Source organism: Cynocephalus volans, chromosome 15 (assembly GCF_027409185.1).
Source record: "Cynocephalus volans isolate mCynVol1 chromosome 15, mCynVol1.pri, whole genome shotgun sequence".
Taxonomy (NCBI): Eukaryota; Metazoa; Chordata; class Mammalia; order Dermoptera; family Cynocephalidae; genus Cynocephalus; species Cynocephalus volans.
Genome location: NC_084474.1, coordinates 66,928,606 through 66,955,336, shown reverse-complemented (window position 1 = coordinate 66,955,336; position 26,731 = coordinate 66,928,606). Strand labels below are relative to the sequence as shown.

The following is a 26,731-nucleotide window of genomic DNA, read 5'->3' as shown; positions in this document are numbered from 1 at the left end:
GCTCCAGTTGCATTCAGATACAAAATGATTAATTTTCAACCATACTCCCTGTGAAGACAATCCAAAACGCATTTTTCACACAGCTTCTTTTAAAAGCTAAATGGTTTATGCAGTTCTATGAATAAAATTTGCATGTATAAGTAAAAATCCTGTTTATAATGTAATATGAGGTATTTCCATTGGAACTATAGCTTATTAAGTAATTTAAAATATTTAGAATGGTTCCACGCTCCTCAGTTTCTGGCATGTCTAGACAACACCGAGAACTTGAATACTTCATCACACAGTAGTACAAGGACTTTTACACCCTCTGCAGTGGGAAAAAAGACACAAATCTGATGAGAATAAGGCAGAAAAATATGTTAATGGGATCTCAAAAATAAATTATTGGTTTAAATTAAGAACAAGAGTACAGACATTCTCAGGCTACACATATGCATCTTCCAATTTGAAAATACTGCACTTCATTATAAGTACTTCACTATTTTCCACTTCTGCACCTTAGTGATAGACTTGGGCATGTCTTTGAGTATAAGGATATAAGTATAATAAGAGTAAGCTGTATTTTCCATGCAGATGTAGTAATTAAGTAATTTATAACCAGAGATTTAACATGTTTTCTCTCAGTGAAGTCCCAAATCCTGCTGAGATATGGATTTCTTACTATTCTAATTGGAGCTTAAAATGCATTTTCTTATAGAATTTGTATTGTAAGTCACTCAACTTCAGTTACTCATTTGTAAAACAAGGAATTGAATTAGACAATTGGGAAGTCTTATGCAGTTAAAATATTCCATTATTTTCATTAACTACAATGATTTCAGGTCAAATTGATATGTGATTTAATCTGGTCACCTGTTATCTCTACTTTGTTTTTAAGTGAATATGCATTTTTAAATTATAACAGTGTACTGGTAAATATGTTTTGAATGCCACCCATACATAGATTATTATGGATAGGTCTAATATGAGAGTTAACAGGCTAATCACTACTGGCCCCTGTATCACTAATTTATTGCGGTGATGAATTTACGAGATCTAGCTCTTTGTTAATGAAAAGCCACCTGTCAAAATTTGGATTGTACTAGTGCAGTGGAAAGTTGACCTGTTTTAACATTGGTAGATCTATCAATTGTCTTTATAAAAAAATTTTTTTTTAAAAGAACCTAAACTTATTTGTACATGCAAAAATTTGGGGTGAAGAGGCAGAGATTCAAACACTAATAAGCTCATTGCTTATCAACTGGTGATACTAATCAATATAAGTTTTAAATGTGCACCAAATGTATACTTAAATGATTTTCTAGTCAAAAGTATCTTTATATGAAAAACTGAAATTTATCAATGTTTATGAGGACTGGAATTTCCATTTGAAACTTTCTCAGCAGTTAGTGCAATGTTTTGTGCATAGTAAATAACTAATTTAATAAAGATGTAGATGTTTGGGATGAAATTATGAATGAATATTAGGTACTTTTGATAATGATGATGATGATAATGATGTTGCCAGAAATCAGTAATAAAGGTGATAACAAATGATGGCAAAAATATTAAAATGACAATGGTGAGATGCATTACTTTAGTTGTATTTCAAAGAATATCTCTTTTCAGACTAACATACATTTTTTTTTCTTTTTTTGATTGTGGACAGTACAGTTTAAGACTGTTTCTGAACAGAAACAAAATTACCAAAGAAAAGTCTTTTGGGGAACTAAAACAATAAATAAGACAATTTGTCCACTAATACAATTCAAAGTGTCCCTTGAACAATACATATTCTGCAGATTTATTGCAATAACTCCTTCATGCTCCATTATATGCATATGTACTCATGGGGGAAGGTTAAAGAACTGAAAAGATACATATAGCACTTGATAAACTGGGCCAAATGACTGATAAAGTGTCTTCCAACATTGATATTCTATTATATCTATTTATTTCCACTATTAAGATTACTACTAACTCTCACTGTGGATCATCAGATGTGATAGAATTTTAAAAATATATGGATAATTTCATTTATTTATAAAATCATATATTAATTTTGAAATTTTTAAGAGAACAGATTAGAAGTGTCATAAGATATAGTGTGTTTTCGGGGGTGGACGTGTGAGTGATATTGTGTATATTAAGTACCTGCTGGGCAAGATGCTTTACAGGTTAACCTTTACAACAGTCCTAAGGAGTGGGTATTACTTTGAGTATTAGGAAAAAGATTCAGAAAGACTTAGTAGTGTGTTCAAGGTCACACAACCAGTAAGTAGCAAAACCGGTTAAACCCAGGCTTGTAGGACTGCAAATTACAAGCTCTTTATGACTAACATTTTATTTTGTAGAAGTTATGTGAAAACAAAAGTTCCTTAATAGGTTCTGCTACTCCTCTGAATTCTAAAATCTACCCTAAAAGTTCTCAGTCTATAGAATATTTAACACCTTATTCATTAAGAATACAGTTTTATATAAATATGTGAATTTTCTAGATAGAAATTTACTCTTCTGTTATTAATGATGACTAAACAATTTGACCATTCAGGATGAGTGTATTTATGAACATATTGTAAAATATTTTCACCATCTTTCTCAACAAAATAACCAAAAAATAATTCACTCTTTTCATTTACTTCAGATCCTTCATCACAGATTGTATTTGTTGGGTTTTGCTGTAGTAAAATTTCTTCAATGATTTCCAAGACCACTTGCTCACCAGTAGACCCCAGGCTCTCTAGGGTAATGGTTAAGAGACAAGGCTCAAGACAAGTTCATATTTATGAACTCAAATCTTAGCTCTCCCCTTTGGTTAGTAATTTTTTGATGGTCATTGTTACTTAAGTTTCACGTTTTTTTTCATCTGTAAAATGGAGGTTATAATGCCTACCTCAAAGGTTGTTTTGAAGATCAATCTAGCTGGTATGTGTGGTGTGTGTATATATACATGGTGTATATATATATATATATATATGATCTTGGTGTATATATATATATATATGATCTACATATATATATACATGGTGTATATTTATATATATGATCTTATCACAGTTCCTTACATAAAGTAAGGGCTTAGTGAGTGGTAACTAATTAATATTATGCCTTTTTTTAGTACATTATTTATTCATTGAGTAAATAAATGAATGCACCAGATATTCCATTTTCTCAATTTCTAGTTGCAGGAAATTCTCTCACTTAAAAATTGGGCATTCTTAATGAACGCTGGTCCAGAAAAATAAATGTCAGAACATTGTCACAATATATCTATAATAAGAGTAAGTAAGCTTAGAACTCATTTTGTTCTGGAAATGTGCAAGCATGGTTCTGAACATGTTAAAGCTAGAGCCCAAGTTAAAGAGATAACTAGTGATGATTTTTTCTGAAATCTTTGAAAGGTTGCTCTATGAGATACCCCTCCATCTGTTTTCCGAAAGTAGCTGTAAATTCTGCCAACTGAAGAACCCTTACGCTGTGGAACTTTGGGTGTTCAGGGGTTCAGGGTGCTGTGCCTGCAGGAGGCAATATGCAGAGTGAAGTTAAAGAATTCAGTAAAAGCAAGAGCTTGAGTCTAGGCTTAATGCTGAATTGTATGTCAACATCTCATATATAAAACAGAGAGAAACAGAGCTTCTCTGACTAAAATGGGAGTCAGGGGGGTCAAGAACCATATCCATTTAGTAGCCCTCTCACCTCTAGAGGTGTCCTCTGAACAGAAGTGAATTATTTGTTTATATTATCTCTCATAAAGTTAACTCTCAGCAAAAACTAGATGATGATAAAATTTTGTTCAATTGAATTTTGTCCTATTTTAATATCCATGCCTTTAAAAGATCCTTATTTTTCCCCAGATAAGATGGGGGTCCAGGATTTTTTATGTTAAAAATGACTTTAGTGATACATCAATAAAATAAAATGTATGGACTTTGTTTGGATCCTAATTTGACCAAACTAACTGCACAAAGACTCTTTTTGGAGAAAATCAGGGAAATGGGAATGAAAAATAGTGATTAGATGAAATAGAGAAATTATTGTTAATGTTGTTAGATCTGGTAGTTACATTATAGGGTTTTGTTTGTTTGTTTGTTTTGTTATGTTTTGTTTTTTTTAAATCCTTGTTTGTTAGAGATAAATACTGAAGCTTTGGGAGAAAGGGTATGTATTAGTCTGTGTTGCTATAACGAAATACCTGAGGATGGGTAATTTATAAAGAAAAATGAAATTTATTGTTTACAGTTTCTGAGGCTGGGAAATCCAAAGTCCATCTGGTGGTGGCGACAGTGACCCAGGGGTGTCAGATTCCAAGGTGGTGGAAGCAGAGAAGGAGCAGAGAGAGAAAGACAGACACGTCTCTTCTTTTAAAGCCCTCAGAACCACACCCCTGACCATCATTTTTAATCCATTCACTACTGCATGGTCCTACAATCCAATCGCCTCTTCAAGGCTCCACCTTTCAATTACCATAATAGGATCTCCCACCCTCTTAACAGTTCCACTGGGGGCTAAGTTTTTAATACATAAAACTTGGGTGACAAAAGTCAAGTTTCAGTGAGTTTGGGGGAGACATAATCCACTGCATGGTATGATGTTGGGAGCTGCTGTAAAATATTCCCAGGTTGGGGATATAGGGAGGTAGGAAGTGACAAATAAAAAAAAGATTGGGAAAATATTGATAAGTGTTGAAGTTGGGTGATGATATCATGAGTGTTTGGTATTCTCTCAGCTTGGTATATATTTGAAAATTTACATAATAATAAAAAAAATCCCACTAACTTAATTTATAACCCATATCAGAATCTGTCTGGCATAGTTGTGATTTGGGATATTCTGCCAAATATGTAGAAAAAAATCTTAGGGATGATTAAAGGAAATTACTCACCCAAATTGTAAATGAGTTTAAAATGAAAGTGTTAATAAAATACTCTGACATTTTAAACTTTTTATTTTGCTTTCCTGTTTTAATTCTTTTAAACATGCAATAGAATTGCTTATTGTGTTTTTCTTGATTTCATTGCTTTTAAACACCAAATTAATTCTCAGCTGTTGGAAAATGTTACAAGTGCCAAATTGCATATAAGCTGCTGTCCTGCATTTGAATAGATATGTGCTCCTGGAACAATTAAAGAAAATTGAACTATATTTGCTGTAAGATGTTTTTTGCAATGTCTATATGTTTAAAATATGTCAAATAGGCAGTTTTGACATTTTAGTGGTAAGCAAATGGTCACAATATGAACAGAAGCCTGAAGGCAGATATTATGGCTTTAGTCAGCAAAAGTAGTTTATGGATTGACAGAAGTATCACACAAGAAATTGTTAACAAGAAGATAAGTTAGGACCCTATTTACTGTTTTGAGTTCAAAACAGACTTAGATTCCTGGAGCTACTAAGTTATTGGATAATGGGTACTTAGTCACATCCATAAAATTTTTTAATAATATCTTTTATTTCCTAATTATTACAAAATAACAATACATATTGAGATTTTGGTATGTTTATTTTCAGAACCAGAATAATCTCATTATGTTCTATAAGCTGTTGACCTTGGACTTCTAGATTTTGCTGTAGGGCAGGATTGACCCCAGCATCTAGGGTGGAGCCAGGCTTCTGCATGGAGATTTTAATAGTCCCCAGATAATTACTATGTGATGCCCATGATTTACCTTCACTAAAATGCTGTATTAGTATAAAGCACCTCATCATGAGTTAACAGTTTACTAATACTGTGCTATGATAATAAGATTAAGTGTTTGGAATCTAACTGATATGCAGAAAACATTAAAGCTTCCAAAACACTAATGAAACTCTCACTTATTATTATATCAATTAATGCATCTCCTACCCAAACTTTTCCAGTGCCAGATAGCATTTTAAAAGTAAATAGTACATTGATTTTACTGGGGACTGATTTTAAAAGTTCTGCCTTTCTGGTGCTTTTGAGAGTAGATTTTCATAATATAGATTTTCATAAAGCTTTCAAAGTTGAAGTTTTAATTGAGTACTTTGTAATCATCTATAAATGAGAAAGCCTTTAAAGTCATGAGACATACAAGGGTTTAATGATCCCCAATTGCACCATTCTAGCTATTTACACTGTAAGTACTTTTACAGTTCAGAGTTTATAGACAGCAAATGTTCTGTATATGATTTAAAAGGGAAGTGTTCCTGCATGAATGAAAATTTCTAAAATATTGTACTGAAATATTCATATGAAACAAGAGTATGAGGAAAAATTCTTAAAAACTAGCCAATTTTTTTGATAGCTTATGTCATCAACAGTAATTTTTTATGTTTTCACACATAATCAAGTGTAGTTCCCAATGCATCTTTGATTTAAATCTTTTTAATTTATGCTCTGTTAGTAGTGTGGGTGCACATGTGTATTTTCATCTGTGCTGTGTTGGTGAATAACATGCAAGCTGAGCAAAACAGAGGTTGCTTCTTACAAAACTTTTAACAGAGCAGCTAACCATCTGAGTATCTGATATAGTCATCAAAATAAAACCTAGAATACAAATGAATGTGCACATTTTGGAAAAAGGAGTAACAGGTGTATTGAGAATCAAGCTGAGGTCTAATAGAAATTTGTAATATTTCTAAATTCCTTTTTCTGCACAGATTTCCTTCTGTGTGGAACTATTTTGTGTGTGTGCGAGGGAGTTTCAATGCCTTTGCAACAGAAGGACTTAAGATAGAGGGATTAAAAACAAAAGTAGAATGTCCTCTCACCTTGCTCAGCTTTTCTTAGCTCAAATAGGAGGTAGATAATTATATTTTCCTCTTCCACCCAAAAGGATAAAATATAAAATCAAGTAGACAGAGAAGTGCACAGCTATTTCGAAATTGCACGATGCATATACCTTGATTTAAATAGCTGAAATACTTGTCTAACACAATCAATTCTATCATGTATTGTAAATACATATATGTAAAAAGCAGAGAATGAAAAAAGATATGCTAACACTAGAAGTAAATTAAATTTTGCCTATCAGTAAATTTTTCAGATTGAATTAGTAACATATACAAGGGGGTCTTCAAAAAGTTCATGGAAAGGTTCGTTTATCTTTTAATTCCATTTTCCATGAACTTTTTGAAGTACCCACATATATTTACAAAAATGAGTCATTAATAATGGTATAAAATTTATTATTATGTTTCAGGCACTGTTCAAAGTGTTTTACGCATATCAATTTACGTAATTTTCACATCAGTCCTAGAAGGTTAGGTACTTTTATTATCCTTATTTTTACAGATGAGGAAACTGAGGCATGGAACGGAAATGCAAAGTAGCTTTCCCTTGTGGTTCATCTTGGATTCAGTTCTATGGCGTTCTGAGTTCCAGAACTTGAATCCTTAATTATTCATTAGGCAGTTTCAGGAAACGTTCTAATAATATAGGGAATATCAGACCTTTAGTTTGGTCATTTGAAAACATTAGTCCTCCTAAATCTGCTCAGCTGTAGATGGTGACATTCTTTAAACTGCTTCATTCACTCTTTCATGGAGCAAAGAAGCCTTGCCATTTTAACACCTTGGCATAATAATTAATACAGCACTATGTATCTGACTACTAGAACTACCACTTCCCAGAGAAACCTGCTGCTCTCCTTTCCTCCACCAAATTTGAGCCATTTTACACCAAAACAAGTTTAAATCAAACCTGAATTTACCACAGCGTCTTAGACATTTTAATTTTGTCTACCCACCACCTTCCACAGCAGTGTTTAGATTAGTTCCCTTAACCATGGCCTGATTATGTATTTTTCCCTTCTCAAACTAGCATGCCATTGGGATACTCTGAGAATTTATTCCCTTCTGAGAGAAAATGAGGAAAACAAAATTGAAACCCTTCTGTATTTGCATAAATTCAATTTTCTTTTCAATTCAATAACTCCAGTCTTGATCACTGAATAACAGTAATCATGTTCATATCTGTTTTATTAGTCTCATTTAAAGTTAATTAATTGCTAAATCAGTGAGCCTCTATATAATGTACTAGCCACTTATTTCAATGGCTCAAAAATTAAATGTGACTTCCAAAAGTTTCTGTTTTGCTTAGGCAGCATAAAATATGTGTGTGTGTGTGTGTGTGTCTGTACACACACACACACACACACACACACACACACACACACACACACACACATGTTAATTCATTTGTTAAAGAATGGAAGGACAGCTTTTATTCAGGACTATCAGGGTAGGTATAGAAACTACTGCAATTGGGTTTTGCAGTAAGGAAAAGATTTTGAGTTCAACTCCAAATACAACAAGAGCAAGGAATTTATAACCAAAGAGCAGGACAGGGGTCAGTAGATGAAAAATTACTAAGAGGGAACATCCGGGGTAAGGGGACATTCTGATTAAACCAACTTAACAGAATTCTTGCCGAAGGCAAGCCAGAGTGATCAGACATCACCTGGGGGATGCTGGGGCTTGACAAGGGGATCAGATATTGAGGGTGGGTGATTCTGGCCAAACTGACTTAACAGAATTCTTGCTAAGACTGGACAATGCAAAAACAGACACTGAAGTAAGAAAGTCAAGGCCTAGTTAGGAAAAGGATTCAGAGGAACCTGACTACAGTGTGGTTCAGGAAAGACTTTTGGCCACAGTGGTGGAATATTTTAGCAACATTTCATAGTTGAGTATCGTGGGAAAGGGAGCTTTAATTTCTTATTTGTCTGCTTATTCATCTTCTAAGCAAATTCACACTTCAGTGGGCCCTAACCCATTTTAGTGCACTTAGTCATACTCCAGGCACCTAGCATAGGTCGTTTTCCACAGTGATGCTTTCAGGGTTGACTACTGCTCTGCCCTGAGCATTCCAACAGTTTAGCTATGCTAATGTCCAGGGGCTTCTTTATGCCATCCCAGGTACTCTGTCGTTATTTATTGATTTATATTTGGAATGGTTTAATTAAGCAGAATGGACAATGTCTCTGGAGTTAAATGAATGTGACCAAAGGAGAAAGGATTTCGTGTAGAACAGGTAACAGATGCTTATTGAAACTTAGTTAAATGAAAATGTATGCCATGCTGACCTTCTCAATAAATGGATCTCTGCCTCTATCTTAGTTGCATATGATACTGTAATAATTAGATGTCAAATAAACCTTGCTTTATCTACAAAGAAGACTAGAAAGACAGTGCATTTTCTCATTCTGAGTTTCTTTGCTCATGGGGGAGCAAATGAACTAGGACAAAAATTTTAAGTTGGGATAAACATTCTACCAAACTGATCTAAATTAGAGGTTTCCTCTAAGTGATTTAAGCAGACTTTTTAAGTGATTTTTTTTAAAAAAAACTAAATTACAGATTGCTTAAAATTGCAGTATGGAGCTCCCCCAAATTTTGCCCATTAGATGTTGGTAGAGGACTTTCTTTAAAGTATGGGTTTAAATGATTAGCATAGCAATAGTCTGCATGGAAAGATGTACCCTAAGTACCTTATTGTTGGTTCATAATTAATTTGATTGGCTTATCTAACAAACTTTCATAGGTGGAATAAAGATAAGCTTGCCACCTCAACAAACACAAATATAATAATAAATTCACGGGTTTTTTTTTTTGTGACCGGTAAGGGGATTGTAACCCTGGGCATGGTGTCGCCCGCACCGCGCTCAGCCAGTGAGCACACTGGCCATCCCTATATAGGATCCGAACCCGGGGCCTCGGCACTACCAGCGCCGTACTCTCCCAAGTGAGCCACGGGGCTGGCCCAATTAGTTCACCTTTTCAATCTCAGCATTTAAATCAGTTCCTGGTACATTATAGGATAGACACCACTAATATTGGTAGAATTAATAAAACTTATTCTAGAATAAAATGTATGGAAAATAAGAGGCTCAGAAGTAGTTACAGGCATAAAAATAGATTACTTTTATAGGCTTATTTATAGGGATATTTTACATGTTTATTGTTAGCTTATTAGGTTTCCCCTTTCTTCCTCTTTTCTAGTTTTCTGTAATATATATATATAACATTATGAAATTTACAGTTTTTTAAACCAAAGAGTTAAAGACATTATTTTTAACATCTATTATGCTTAAGGGAAAAAAATAAGAATAAAAAAATCCCTGTAAGTAGAGTTTCTCTTAAGAAATAACTTGGTGTTTAAAATCTAACTGTAATAGCTGAGAGCAAAGTTTTTTGGGTTTTTTTTTTTTTTTTTTTTTGATAGCTACATACATATCTCCTGAGAAAGAGAAAGAAGCTTGGGGCTGAGATGCAGGGAATTCTGTATCTCTGGAAACTAAGAAACAGGAGAGAGTTTGCTAATCATGCCAAAAGGCATAATCAGCCCAGATTTGGAGAGTTAATTGTAATCTTAGAAATAAAAGAGTGATTCAGCCATTAGGTTTAGGCATCATTATCTAGATCAGTGTTAAAAGGTAATTTTAAAAATGAGGGCATAGGGCCGAGCCCGTGGCGCACCTGGTAGAGTGCTGCGCTGGGAGCGCGGCGACCCTCCCGCCGCGGGTTCGGATCCTATATAGGACTGACCAGTGCACTCACTGGCTGAGTGCCGGTCACGAAAAAACGACAAAAAAAAAAAAAAAAATGAGGGCATAATCACGATTTTAATACAAATATAAAATAAACATGGATCAAAAATTTTATTTACCACAAGTTAAATGAAGGACCCACTAAGATTTTGCAAGAGTTCAAAAGAGAACTCAAATAACCAAATGATAGATGATTCATAAATAAATTAGACAGATAAAATAGGTAGATTAGATACACAGATAGATATAAGAAATGCTAAAATGAATTTACAAATAAATAAAAAACTGAACTGTTCATTAGACAATAATCCATTGAATTACACCACAACCCCATAAACACAAGTGTCCCAGGTATGCTAGACAACAACTTGGTTACCAAAAAAACCCAAACCATAACAAAACAAAACAAAAGCTAGTAATCTTTTAGTCCACTTTAAAGTCTCTCACAAATTTTTCCTACATCAATTTCAATCAGGTAAAGGGTGCCTTTGGCCATTTAGAACATTTTGGAAGACCTACTGCTGTCTGCTGTCTATACCCAAGAAAACTAAGTAAATTAAGACATTTATAGACAAAATAGGGAAGCAAACTTAAGAGTTACTATTTAATTCTTAAAATTTCTGACTGAGAAAAGGGGATTTGGTTCAGGATTATAACATATCAGTCCGAGACCATAGTTAATCTGATAATAGTAAGAAATAGCTCTCTATGCAAGTGTTCTTGATTCTTCATACTACAAAATACCTTATTAAACATGTCCTTTAAAATTTTATCTTTGATATAGTGATTCAATATCCTCTCACAGTAATCTTTTTCTAATGAAAGCTATTTTTAATTTAAAACTTCAATTGCCCATATTAATGCACAGTTAAGTTGCAGTTAAAGAGTTGAGTGGCTTGCTCATTGCTTAATAATGCAAGATTCAACACTCTGCTCCTCCACCACCTACCCTTCTCAACTTTCCCACCCTCATCTCAGAGCTACTACTACAAATTACAAGCACAAATTACTAACAGCACTCAAAAGAGCATGCCCTACTGTTTTCTTTACTTAACATGACACAAACATGCAGTGTTAATGGCTGTATCATGAACAGTTATAGTCTCAACATGCAGTACTCAGTTAAAAGGTGACACAAATCTCTGGTCTATCTGTAGAGAAGCTACAGTTGAGAAGAGATCTAAAGACAAGAAAAAAGAGGGAGTTTTTGTTTTTTTCCTTTTCCTCAGAAAAAGCTCTTGGACAACTGTGTATTTTTGCTGTTTGAGATATCTGTGAATGAAGTGGTTTGCTTGGAAATTTGACATGTTTCCTATTGGAGTATTTGAGATATTTAGGCAGAAAGCCATGTTACACAGTATAGTTGCAACACTGATGTAGCAAAGTTCTTGTGATTAGCCTAACATCTTTTTTATTTGTTTGGTTTAGTTTTTATGGGGTTTTTTGTTTGTTTGCTTGTTTGTTTTTTGTTTTGTCCACTTGGTAAAGTAATGGAAATATCTGCATTATAATAAAACCGTTTTTTAAAAAATATATAGTATAACCTTTTAAAGACATTTGAAAACAGATCACCTAAACACCAATCTAAAGAAATGCAGAAACAGTGAATAAAACATTTCTTAATTTTTTTTTTAATTAAATATTTTTGAAGTAGTCAGGATTTGGTGGACCAAATTCACGATCTTTTAAAAAGGTTTGAATTCAAAATTTTTTATATGACTTTTAAACCACTAAAATAATTCACTGCATGTATCTGGTTTGGTGGAAATACAAACTTGTTTTCATGACTTTTAGGAAATATTTTAAGGAGGATAATATTAAAATTTTAGTATTTCAATTTTCAGAAACTGTTCAAAGCAATAAGACATTGTATTTACTATTCCGTTCATTTTGTTTTACTTCACAAAGAACTGGACTGAGATCACCAGCTTATTTTTGCAGGCCAAAATATGTGTAGCTTTGATTACAGTATTATGTGTATGCCTGTGTTCATATGCAAAACTCAGTATGTTTTAAGTGAACTACCCTGTCTTCCTAGGGACTCCCAGGGGATATTCATAACTTTGAGTTGAGGTTTAAGATATGAATCAGAACTTTAAAAATATATATGCATATACTCATACAATGTATACTTTTGTGTATAATTTAACTAAGTAATGTTTTAAATTCATAAAAGTTACTTAGCTCTTACATTATTCATTTTTTAAAAATATGCTCTTTTAAACCCCACAAATTTTCTATTCAGTGAAATGGTTTAAGAATAATTTTTTGCTATCCATTTCATTTAAAAAAAAATACACAAAACACAAGCTGATTTCTGCTGTGGAATAAGTTCTTTCTTTGAAGTTATAGTTTAGATAGATTCTTTATATAAATTTAGTATATAATTAAAAATTAAGTGTAAAATAAAGTAAAAAGAGACATTTACAAAGCTCTTTTAGTAAGTACTTCAGAACTGCACTTACCATGAGAAAGTAATCATTTTGTAAAATTTTGTAGTATCTCAATTGCTAAAGAATGGTGAATAATATTTCTTTATTTTGACAGATGATTAACAATAAAAGTTTAGGAAACATTTTAACTTAGAATGTAAATTAACACTACACCTGAAAAGTATCTTGCTGATATTTTTCTAGTGAAAAATCTCCTAAAATAAAACTTTTTCTATCTCATCTAAAAGAGGAGAAAAAAATTAGAAAAAGAGAAGAGAGTCACAAAGTGAAAAGAATCAAACTACCATTGGGAAAATCCAAATGTAGTCACTATAACGTATTAATTGCCAACCTTATGATTTTTTTTATCTAAATTAAATTATGTACCCATTTATTTTAAAAATAAAACAGTCTTCAAATTTTATTGCTTTTAGGTCTTGGTCATTACTTTGATGACCTGATATACTTGTGTCAGGAATATTGACCAATTGGCACCTATTCTCTTTTAAAGGTAGAAAAAAGGATGACTATTATGTTGTAATACTTTGTTCTCTCTCTCCTCCTCTTTCTATTTTTTTTGTTTTTTGTTTTCGTTTTTGGATGGTTGGTGATTTGTTTGCTTCTCCTGGTTCCTGTTGATCAGTGGTGTTTGGCCAGTTTGTATTTTTCCAGACATCACTCCACGATGTTGTTGAGGTGTATGATGGGCCAACTCAGCAATCTTCTCTGTTATCTTCCCTCTCAGGATCCCATTCAGGTATCCTTTCATAGAACTGCCGTGCATCAGTTATTAATAAGACTGCCTTTGATTAGTGTTGTAGCGAAAGTTGAGATTAATGTCGTCCGTATTAGACATAAAGTAAACTGAAATGAAATCACTTTTTTTTTTTAATAGCAACACAACTGATAGTAAACTTAGAAGCTTGAGAAAAATATAACCAACTATTTTTCTGGGATTGTAATCAAGTAAATATGATATTTAATCACTTAGTCTGTGATGTTCAATGTAATATAAAGTATTGAAGGATTCTTTGAAGAATGAGGCAATATGTATCAAAATGTAATTAAAGCCTTCTGGTAAAAAGATTGCAATTGAAGCTGAACGCAAAGAAAATATATTGTCAGCAACAGGATATTTTTAAGTAATTTGATAGAACATAAATTGACGTTTTCAAATGACAGTGTAATAATATAATTTATTAGGTTTACTGAATGAAAATTATTTATGATATCTTAGTGTTTGTTTTGTTGAGTAGGAGAATCACTTCCACTGAGTTCAGGTAATCACATCACAATTCGATTTACTTCAGTTGGACCAATAACAGCTAAGGGATTTCACTTTGTTTATCAAGGTAAGTGACCCTGTAGTCTAGAAGCACACTAAGGAATGATATCCATTTCCATGCTGTGTTCAGAGTGATTGAATGATGAGGAGAGATAAAGGGTTTTTGTTTTGTTTTGTTTTGTTTTGTGTAAAAGAAAGCAGTTTTCCCTTACCCCACCCCATCACTAGAGCACTGCCACTTTGACCAAAGTCAAAAAAGACCTTTTGCTTTCATCATCATTTTCATCTTAAATGTCTGATTTTCCTACCTTCCAACATATTGTCTTCAAAACATCTATTTTTTTCTGACAATTCTTCACTCTCTACATTGGCTATTTTCCTCCTAGTCTAGCACTCTCAATTAAAAATGTACAAGTTTCTGTGTTGATGTATTTAGACATGCCAAGGAAATCATCACTCCATTCTAAACTTATCGTTTCTCATTCTCTCAGGAGAATTGAAACTTTTTCCATTTTTATTAAAGATTTTTGCACAATTGGAAGTCGGCTTACACAGTTTTTTCTTGCCTTTTATAGACAACCTTCCACATTATCATTAAACTAGAGCCATCGTTTGAATTGTTTTGTTGGAATTACGTATGATCATGCAGTGGTTCTTCTTAAGTGGATCTTGAACTTTATTCCTAAGAACTTTATAAGCATTTGTGATTGATATTCTTATTAAACCCTCTTATTTCATTTATCAGTTGGCTATAATATTATACTATCTTATTTTTAATAGTACTTCCACCTGTAAGCAGTTTGTGGTATTATGAATTCAAAAAGGCACTATAACAAATGAAGTTATATTTACTCAAGTCACATAAGAGTGATTAATCTATTTGGAATTCATCATATCATTTTTTGGGCTGTTGTCAATCTCTTTAATCACACTTGTATGTGTTTTAAAAAGAAAAAACATCCTGTTATCATTCTATTTTACCAAAAGAACAAAAGGCACAATTGAAGGACATACCTACAAAGTCTAAAAACAATTTCAAATTTGATATTCTATAATTATTAAAATAAAAACTTTTTATTGTTGTTAATCTGTCTGACTCATATTCTGCTAAACTTGAATGTAGTTGTCTTCATCAATAACAAATATGTTTTGAAAACTAAGTTTGTGTACATGCTCTGAAATGAATAAAATGTTGTGTTTACTTTTTTATAATCTATGTTTTTAAGAAAGAAATATTGAAAAAAATTGTAAAATGATTTTGTGCAACCTGACACATGTTTTTTAAAACTTGGTATCTCAAGTTCAAAAAGAAAAAAAAAAAGAACCTTTCAGTTTTCATGCTGTAAATTGCAATATCTAACTAAAATTACTTTGTTATATTTTTGGTAAAACAAAAAATAGGGAAAAACACATAGTTGATGTTGTTTAAAAGATCAAAAATAAAACTTTTCAAATAAAAAATCTTAATGATAATACCAATATTCCTTTTAAACTGCATTTTATTATGAATGAAATTTATAACATTTAGAAATGTATTCAGATTGTTAATTCAAGTTCTGACCAAAAAGTGAAGATTTCTTTATCTGCTTAGTTACATTTTTAAATCAGTGTTTGTCTACCAATTGTGAAATTTAAATCAACATTTATTTCTACACAGCTGTTCCTAGAACAAGTTCTACACAATGCAGTTCTGTGCCTGAACCAAGATTCGGAAGAAGAATTGGCAATGAATTTGCTGTTGGCTCACTGGTTCTTTTTGAATGTAATCCAGGATATATTCTCCATGGATCCATAGCAATTCGATGTGATACAGTGCCCAATTCTTTGGCCCAATGGAATGATTCTTTACCTACCTGTATTGGTGAGTATGTAAATTTGTATGATCTGTGATTGTACATATTTTATATCAGAATTAGTTATCTTACATCTTTCAGCTTTCCAGTTTCAGATCTAATAATTATGCATTGAAAATTAAAGAATTTATTTGGTACACTGCGCATAAATATGAAAATTAAGTGGAGACTTGCTGCAATTGTCTTGGTGATGCAATAAATGAAAAAAAAATGGGTAGCTAGCTAGTTTCCTCATTTATTTACTTATGTGAATGAAAATACATACACATATATCCAATAACACGGAATTCAATGTTACTAATATAAGATTATTAGGCACTATCATTCATTGAAATAAATATCATTTTTTATTTTTAAAAGTTTATGCAAAGATTTCTGTGCCAATGTGTAAAGAATTCACAAATCTTTTAAGAATCATAGAAGCCGATTTTCCTAAAAATATTTTAATTTGTCATCAAAATAATTAGAAAATAGGCATTAGTAATAAACCTGTTTTTCTTTACTTTATTAGTTATACATATGTAAAAAAACTGTAAAAGGTTTTCCCAGTCTTTTACTAATATAGGTGCTAACACTTTAAATGAGGAAAATGCATAGGGTTACCCAAAAATCACATAGTTTCAAAGTTTATTTTTGTAATATTATTTCTAATTTACATTTTTGAATAGAATATACACTGTCTAAAGATATGGATCTTTTAATAGTTTAAAATCTTATAGTATTTCAGGATCATTTTAATGAATTTTGATTCTTGTCGCATTCCATAGACATAGAAAAAGTAGAAGTTTGGGAAGTTGGTCCCTTCTCTGTCCCAAGAGCATATCTGGAAATTATTTTTTTTAATTACATAGTATTAAATTCAAGGAAGAGTGGTAAACTTAGTCACAGGTTAAGAAATAGTTCTAATGACTTGAGTTCTTTTTCATTAAGATTTACTGGTGTGTAATTTGGAAAAGAAGATTTTTTAAATAAAAGATAAGCAGAATTTTCTTTTTATTTTTGTCTTATTTTAATAAGCTCAATTATCCACTCTTCATAGAGATGACATGAGCATTTATATGCACACACATAATATACACACGTATAAATATGTAAAGTTACTTTTTGATAACACGTTTTGCCATATCTGAAAAAAAAATACACGTGCCAATAGTTTTCATTTTTAACTTTTTAAAATTTTGTTCATGTAAATTAGTTCATAGGTCATTAGAATAAAGTATCTTCTTAAATTGTGAAATGATATAGAAGGTACACTCATTTCTATTGAGAAGAGAGTTAAGATAAAATCTGTTGATATGCATCAATAAGACATGTAATTTGTATAGAATATATCAACTCTAACTAGGTTAAAATATATTTTTTACCATTCAGATTAGTACATTATTAACAATTATGCAACGATAATGGTATAAACTGGGGCTGTCATAAATAAAAAGGAGGGATAGATAGTCACTCGATTTCTCTAGGAACTTGATATCAATGCTCCCCCAAAACAGATATACCTAGCATATTTCACAAGGTAATTTTTTCTTTCAATAGATATATTAGTTCTTCCCACTATGATAAATAGAATATAAGCTCTTCTTGTATTATTCTATTATTTTTTGAAAGATCATCTACAAAAAATAATTCAAAACATTGGAAGACTATAAATGACTCTTCGACTTCCTCATCTTTTAGCAAAATAACTACAGTTTCTGATATGATTACCATTTATTTCATGCCTACTATTTGCCAGAATTAGAGTCTGAATATTTGTGTTGCCCCAAGATTCTTATGTTGAATCCTAATCCCTCATGGTGGTATTAAAAGGTAGAGTCTTTGGGAGGTGATTTGGTCTTGATGATTCTACCCCCATGAATGAAATTACTGCCTTTATAAAAGAGGCCTGAAGGAACTCGTTCAGCCTTCTGCCACATGATGACATAACTGTCTGTAAAGCAGAGTGAGCCCTCATCAGACACTAAATCTGTTGGCGATTTGGTGTTGTACCTTCCCTTCTCTAGAAGAAATAAATTTCTACAAGAAATAAATTTCTGTTGTTTATAGATGACCCAGCTAAGGTGTTTTGTTTAGCAGCCTGAACAGTCTAAAACAGCCCTGTCCCATGCTAAGTAGTTTAAATACATATGTAATTTAATTCTCAATCAAATCTGGGGAGTAGTTACTCTCAGGATTTAAAGATGAATAAACTGGACCATAGAGAGGTAAAACAGTTCTTTTTAAAGTGGCATAGCATAGTAAGAGGTGGAATGAAGCAGGATGTAAAACTAAATTTTTCTAACTTCAAACCCAAAACTAATTGACAGAGTACTGTTTCTCTTTATGTTCTGAATTATAAGCTATTTCTTTCCCAATTACATTTCTACATTTTGTTTATCATTCAGTATTTCTGACCTTATTAAAATACATATTTGACAATCAAGAAGTATAGGAGATAAACCAACTGGACTTGATGTTTCTCCTGTTTTGTGCCCACATAGAGTTAGGGTTAATGGAACACAGAGATCTTCCCCTTAAGTACATACAGTCTCATAAAGATAAAAAAGATAATATTATTCTTTCTGACCACAATGTATGTTTAACTTCACACTCTTATAAAATAGTAATAAATAAATTATCCTCAACTAGAGGAATCATGAGCTGAAAGAAATATTTTTATATGTCTGTGCCAAAATTAGTCATGTAATATACATAAACTGGAAATTACATTGCATTAAATCAGTTTAATAATTGAAGACAGACACATGATAATGATAAATCTCTTCAGACACACAACAGATTTTTAAATGTTTCTCTATAAATATCAAGAATCAATCATAATTTCTGCCTCACTTTTCTCAGTAATTATTTACATAATTTCTGTGTTGCTTTTAGTTTGTTTATGTAGGTTTTGGTAGAAAATTTAAGTGCCATATAGTAGAAGGTAACTAGATAAGTAGTCATCTTCATTTAGTTTCATATATATGATGAAAATTCCTTGAATTTAATCATTTACTATAAAACCGGTATTATGATGACATGAATATTTATTAACTAGCTCATTAATCCTTAAATATCATGGAAAAATTAATCTTTTCCTATATTTTGAGTGTTCAGAGAACCTGCATATGCCAAGAACCGAATTCTGTATTTATGAATTACTCCTTAAAGGTTTTGTTTGTATATTTATCATGTTAATGTTCTAATTAATAGGGAAACATTAAAAAAATCATGTAAAATTAGTAAATTCCTCACAGTTGTGAATTGTAGCAAGTTCTCCGCATAAGGGTTAATTTAGTCTTGGTAAATATCTTGGGCTTTGACCTTAAGACTGAATTGAGTTGAGTTACTACAAGATCTTGGAAAATTTACATAATCTCCTTGATATTCAATTCCCATATCAATATAATGGGAAATTAAGAGAACTTCCTCATAGGTTCATTGTGGCTATAAAATGATTAAAAGCCTTGAAAAAGTTCCTAGACCCTAGTAAGAACTAAAAAAAAAGTTGTTTTTATTTTTGCCTAACTCTCCACCACAGAAACAGGAGAGAAGACTCCAATTCTAAAAGTATTAGATACAGAATATGAGACAATATGCAGTGCTGGTAAAGTATTCAGTATTATGTAAAGTATTCAGTATTACTGATTTTTATTTTTTGGCATTTTGTTTTAGTAATACCTGAAAGTTTTCTGTATGTAAAATTTGTCTTCCACTGAAGAGTTTTGCATCTTGGGAAAGGCTGAAAGCTTTACCCTCTATCATTCTTTCCAATGCTAATAATTTAGGATTCCTTAAATGCAATACTTTAGTTTGCACTTAATAATTCTTTACAAAGTTCTGGGGAAATGTGATTATTATATTGAGAATAATAGTAATTACTTATTTCAATACAGTGTTTGGTGGACTATAAAATTTCTCTTCACCAGTTGATGCATTTAAAGTGAAATGATTGAAGAGGAGTACACATTAAATGATAAACATATATTCATGATCTGGTTTGTTTTCATGGTTTGCAAGGTTGTTTAACATAAAATAAAAATAAAGTTAAAATTAAAATAATGATTACTACAATTTTAAGTGGCCTTGAAGTTATATATTTAATCAATCTTGCACTCTGCTTTGTCCTCTGACCCTGAAAAACTCAAAGATTGCATTATCCAAAGAAATGTATTTTCTTATGTCCATGAATGTATGAAGATAAGATGGAGTTCGAAAGAAAACAGTATATATAAAGGAGAAATGAGCTAACATGGACAAAAGGGTGGAAAAAGAAAGAAAATTTTAGCGAGAAGAACAGGAAGTAGGAGAAGAAAAGGAATAACGATGAGATGGATAGTAATGAATAGTAAAATACAAATATTAAACCATAAACCATTTGTCTGAAGATGAAAGTAGCCCCTATTTTACATGATTATTACAAAGCTTTTTTCATATGTCAAAAGTGTTACTACCTGTGTTTTTACCATTAGAAATAAAAATGTATGTAAATAAAAGAAAGGTTATGCTATCCAAATGGGGACTTATCTCAGCAAGTACAGTAACTCACACCAGTATCTACAGCCTGTGGAAGACTTCCAGACTGTTACCTAGTCTATGGCTGATATTCAGCTTTGGCAGTGAATGCTAACGTACTGTGCTCACTTTCTACTTTAAGGAAAAAAAGATGAGGTACTCCAAAGCTCATACAATTTCTCTGTCAGAGGCCAAGATGTCTGTCATTCCCTGCGATTTTTGAGAAGCCTGTCATGGCATTCACGGAGAATCTTTAAACATAGACTACCTTTTATTTTGCATTGGTTTGTGCCATAGTGTGAATGTCTGTGTTCCCCCCAAATTCATATGTTGAAATCCTGCCCCTCAAGGTAAAGGTTATAGTAGGTGGGGCCTTTAAGAGATGACTAATGAGATTAGTGTCCTTATATAAGTGACCCCAGAGAGATCTCTCACTCCTTCCATCATGTGAAGATACAGCAAGAAGATAGCAGTCTGTGAACCAAGAAAAGGAACTTCAGCAGATACTGAATCTGCCAGTGCCTTGATCTTGGACTTCCTAGCCTCTAGAACTGTCAGAAATAAATTTCTGTTGTTTATAAACCACTCAGACTATAGTATTTTGTCTAGCATCCCAAACAGAGTAAGACAGAAAATTGATACCAAGAGTGAGGTACTTGGTTAATGGATAAAAAGAATGACTTTGTTTTATAGTGATGAGTATACTAATTATCCTGACTTGATCATCACATACTGTATACAAGTATTCACATTCAACTCTGTACTCCACAAATATATATAAACAATTACGTTTAAATTAAAAAAAAAATAAAGAGTGGGCTGCTACTGTAACAAATATGTAAAAAGGTGGAAAAGGCTTTGGAACTGTGTAAAGGGTATCGGCTGAAAGAGTTTTGAGATGCATGCTAGAAAAAGCCTGCATTGTTGTGAAAGGACTTTAAAGGACAATTCTGGTGAACACTTAGAATGGGAAGAGGAGCGTTATAGAGAAAACTTTCATCTTCTTAAAAATACCTAAGTGGTTGTGAGCAAAAATTTTGGTGGAAATATGGACAGTAAAGCCCATTCTGATGAGTTCTTAGACAGAAATGAGGAACACGTTGCTGTACAATGGAAGACAGACCATTCTTGTTATAAAGTGGCAAAAACTTGACTGAACTGTGTTCATTTTCTAGATCTGAACTTGTAAGCAATGAAATTGAATATTTGGCTGAGGAAATAACTGTGCCAAGTGTTACAGGTGCAGCTTAGTTTCTCTTGACTGCCTATAGTAAAATGTGGGAAGAAAGAAATGATTTAAAGATGAAATTGTTAATCAAAGTAAACAAAACTTGCCATCTCAACAGGACCTAGAAGCTACTCATCAAGACAGTGGGGAGATTATTCAGCCATCTAAATAGAAGCCAGGACCTGTTGTCTCAGACAATGTAAGAGTAATGAACCTGAATGCATTTCAGAAATCAATGCCTCTTTCATCACAACCCAAAGTGCAATGACCTGGGGTGGTAGATTTCAAAGAGAGGCCTCTGCTGCCCAGTACCACTTCACATCCCAGGCTCTGTTCCTTGCACTTTGTCACAGAGCTCCTTGGCCAGCCAGGTATGGTTACTATGTGTCTGGTGCTGTAGGCACTGTGCCCAGCAAAGCTGTGGGAATGTGGTTGCCTACAGGCAGATTTTAAAGGATTCCCAAGAGAAAATCTCTGCCCAGGTAGAGAATTGCCACAGGGGCAGAAACACTGCAGAGAGTCTTTATTAGTGCAATGCCAAATGGAGCTCTAGGGGTGGAACTTGTCCCCAGACCCCATCCTAGTAGAGCCAACAGTGTGCAATTCTAGCCAGGGAGGACCAAAGGCATGTAAGTTCAAACTGTGAGAGCTGTGCCAAAGCCGTGGGGGTAGGTTACCCAGAGCCTGGAGGGCCAAACCACTGCGCAGCAAAGGTCCAGCATCCATTAGGTCCAGAAGACAGAACCTCCTCTGTAGTGTGTCCAGAAGATGAGATCTCAACTCCCATGGGTGTAGAAGGCAGGGCAACAGCCCTAGTGTGCCTGGAGGACAGAACATTGAGTCAAGGAAGATTTTTCTTGAATCTTAAGGTTTTAGACTTGCTCAAGACTTGTTACTTCTTTCTCCTTTCTTATTCCTCTCTTTTGGAATGAGAATGGCTGTGTTATGCCTCCCAATATTTTATTTTGTAAGTATGGAACTTGTATGATTTCATAGTCTCACAGCTGGAGGGGACTATGCCGTAGGATGATTCATGTCTTGAGTCTCACACATATCTGATTTAGATGATATTTAGATGAGACTTTGAAATTTAGATTTTTTGGTAATGGGCCACAATAATCAACCACATTGTATATCGACAAAATAAAATTAAGGAAAAAAAAAAAGAAAAAAAAAGAAATTTAGATTTTTCAGATGATGATGAAACAAATTAAGACTTTCAGGGCCATTAGTGTGGAATGAATGTATTTTTGCACATGAGAAGGACATGAATTTTGGGACCAGAAGCAGAATGCTATGGTCTGAATGTTTATGTCCTCCCAAAATTCACCAACACTAACCCTAACCCCAAAAGGCTTATATCAGATGACTTGTATTTCCTAACGATATCACATGAGAAGAACACATTACCTTATATGATTTAAAAAAATACATTTCCTTTTAGAACAAGTGTAAATCCAAAGAGTTGATTATATAACAGAAGGACATATGGGGTCTGTATGAGACAAGTATAGGAAAGTGATGACTTCAGATGACACTCAGAAGATAGGTCAGTGTAGTTTTTACCATTTGGCCCAATTATTAATCTTTATATAGTTTGCATTTCTACTTTTAAATATAAATATGTTTAACTACAAAATGTTCTGAATAGAAACGGTCATGTCCCAAAATATAAAATAAAAGCTTGATGTCTTAAAGATTCAAATATGAGAGTCAGGTACACAGCTATCTGAGGTTGACATCAAAAGATTCTCTTTAATTTGTGTTCATGTTCAACATCATGTAAAATATTATCTGCCTCAAGGCCTTTAAAGTTTCTATTTCCTCTGATTGGAAAATTGGAACATGCATCCCTCAGATAATTTTTTTTTCAAATTTCACTGTAATATTTTTGTTCCTGGTGTTTAATTATTGTACAATAAGCAAAGGTAATAGCAATAAAGAACTTTTTAAACAAAATTTTGTATTTTAACTTCTCAATATACATTGTAGACGATTTTCATGACCCTTTACCTGTTCTTCTTCCCCCCTCCCCCTCTCCCCTCCTCAGAAAATCTTTTTGTCTTACTACATCACATCATTCAAGTCTCCCCTGATTATCTTCCTTAACCATCCTAAAATAATTTTCTGCCACCCATCACCCATTCACTCTCTATACTGTTACACTAATTTTCTTTTATAGCAACCATCTACCATATTATATATAGTTTTTAGTTTTTAAATTTCTCAATTTGTCTTAATCTGCCCCCTTTCCATTGCCACTATATTGTTATACTTAACCAATAAAGGACCTGTAATATAATAGGTGTTCAATAAGAATTTGTTTAATGAATGAATTTTAGCAAATAGCTGTGATGATCTTCCAAGTATGTGTAGATGTCTAACAGCTCTGACCAATTTCCAGAGTACAAGGTCCATGTGTTTTCAATTTCAGTATTACACCACATGGTGATGCTTTTGTTTACTTTACTTGCTTAGACCGTGACAAATCTGAAATTTCAAACTCTTCTGAGATCTGTAGGAAAGATATGTAGGTAAAACAAGCAATAGATTTACATATTATGTGGGGATTTTTATTCTGAGAAAGAACAAAATTTACACTTTAGAGTTTAGATATAATCTTTATCAGTCTATTTACAGGATTTTATACATGATTGTTTTTCTCTGCCTTCACAGTTCAATGTATGCTCAGTTAAGAGCTTAAGCTAAGTGAGCAGCTAACTGAAACCAAGAGAATACTGCTTTCTACATTTCTAATGACTTCCATCTCAATTGAATTGTTTCAGTTTTACAGTTTTTACTATTGCTATCAACACTTTCATTTTGTTTTTCTGTCATAGTAAAACACAATAAAATGTTTAGTAATTTTGCACACACTGACCTACTGAAACTAAACTGTTTACTGGAAAGCAGGCCGTTAGACATGATATGTGAGTTGTGCTTATGTTAAAATGGTCAAATACTAAATTAGGGCATCCACAAATTTAAGCAACAAGTACATAAATGATATTTAGTAATTTGTGCAAAACTGTAATACCAAGGTATTCTTTGGTAAATTATAATAAAATATTATAACATCATAATAAGAAAATTGGATTTGGAACAAAGGTAAAACTGAAAAATAAAACGTGCTGAAAACTGAGCTTTTATCTTCCAAGTTTGACCTTGTTACACTTTGTTACACACATTTCTTAAAGTTTTCGGTCCCTTAAGCCCCCAGACTCTCTTCTCTCTGAGACTCTGTGGTTCAAATAACTCCCTGAAGCCTCTAATAGCTTTGACAATATATGGCTCTAGGCAGAAGTACTTCTGCTAGTGGGAGGTCTTTTATGAAAACCCCTGAAGCCGACACCTTCTCCCCTTAGGGAAAAAGTGTTTAATTAGCTGCTTATCACCCTTATCTGGGTCTGCTTTTTTCAAGTCTTCTAGAGACCGAGAAAGAATTACTTTTACTTGTAGTGTCTCCATGGCCTGCCTATATTATCTTTTTTTTAAAAGGAGGAAAATCAAGAAGCGATATATAGGATCTTGACTTTCATTCATTGATTCATTTATTCATCCTTTCATCCATAAACAAGTTATTAAATAACATAATAAATAATTCTTGGCATTTGTATGAAGCACTATTAAGCATTATTTCATTTAATATTGACATCAACTCCTGTAGGTAGATAAAATTATCTCTTTTACAAATAGTAAAACCTTTATGGTTTTGAGACAAAAACAGAATTACATTTTGAATTGTAAGCTGCTTAATTCTAAAGGCTGTTCTCTTAATCCCTATATTATAAGAGAGTTCTTCAAAAAGTTCAGGGAAAGATTCATATTTTCTTTTAATTCTATTTTTCCACAAACTTTATGAAGTACTCTTTTTTTTATTGGTTATGAATATTCATGAGATACAAAGCTGATGGCCCCCCCCTCATGTCCTAGATGTAAAGGCCAGATCTATACTGGCAGCATTACCACAAATTGTGGTTGTACCCCATGTCTGCCACCCAATCATCCCCAACCTCCGTCCTCCTCCCCCTGTCCCCCACTCCACTTTGTGTCCCAAGGTATGTTCTTTACGTCTGCAAGTCCAGCACACCACTGTGGTCTTTCTTTCCTTCCTTCTTTCTCTCTTAACTCTCACTTATGAGTGAGCACATGTGGTATTTATCTCTCTGTGCTTTGCTTATTTCACTCAGTGTAAGTTTCTGCAAGTTCATCCATGTTGTTGCAAATGGGAGAGTTTCATTCTTTTTTATAGCACAGTAGTATTCTGTGTTGTATATGTACCACTGTTTCCTTATCCAATCATCCACCAATGGACATTTAGGTTGGCTCCATGTCTTGGCTATTATAAACAGAGCTGTGATGAACATGGGAGTGCAGGTATTCCTTCGACATGATGATTTCCATTCCTCTGGGTTTATACCCAGAAGTGGGATTGCTGGATCATATGGAAGATCTGTCTGTAGTTGTTTGAGAAAACTCCATTCTGTTTTCCATAGTGGTTGTACTAATTTACAGTCCCACCAACAGTGCTGTAGCATTCCAGTCTCTACATACCCTCACCGGCATTTATTATTCACTGTCTTTTTGATTATTTCATAATACTTATCCGAAAAGAAATTTATAACATATCTCTTGAAAAAGGATGCAAATGTTAGGTTGAATAGTATATATACAAGCGAAACTTTTAAAGCATTCAGTATGTGGTAGCACATGGCTGGGAATATGATTATAGTATATTTTTCAGGTAAAAAAATAAAAATGGTTGTAGTAGAATTTGACAAAATATTGTTTGCTTCTGAAAATATGGGGAGACAGGAACAATGCAGGAGTGATGAAGAGGTAACTAGTAGCCACAAGATATGCACCCAGTCTTTCAACAATTTATTCAGAAAACATTTGTTGAGTGCTTACTAAGTATCAGACACTATTCTTGATACTGGCAA

The 26,731-nt window shown here is 32.9% G+C and overlaps 1 protein-coding gene across 3 annotated transcripts in view; it reads left to right on the top strand.

The window, feature by feature from the left end:
• CSMD3 (CUB and Sushi multiple domains 3) overlaps positions 1-26,731 on the top strand; it is a 1,171,099-nt gene that overhangs the window by 986,738 nt on the left and 157,630 nt on the right. For 2 of the 3 annotated variants that reach the window (XM_063079088.1, XM_063079087.1), the window contains 3 exons: positions 13,569-13,682; positions 14,182-14,277; positions 15,868-16,071. In XM_063079088.1, coding sequence (XP_062935158.1) covers positions 13,569-13,682; positions 14,182-14,277; positions 15,868-16,071 — 414 coding nt within the window. The remainder of the gene's footprint in view (positions 1-13,568; positions 13,683-14,181; positions 14,278-15,867; positions 16,072-26,731) is intronic. The other variant, XM_063079089.1, reaches the window with a different exon arrangement.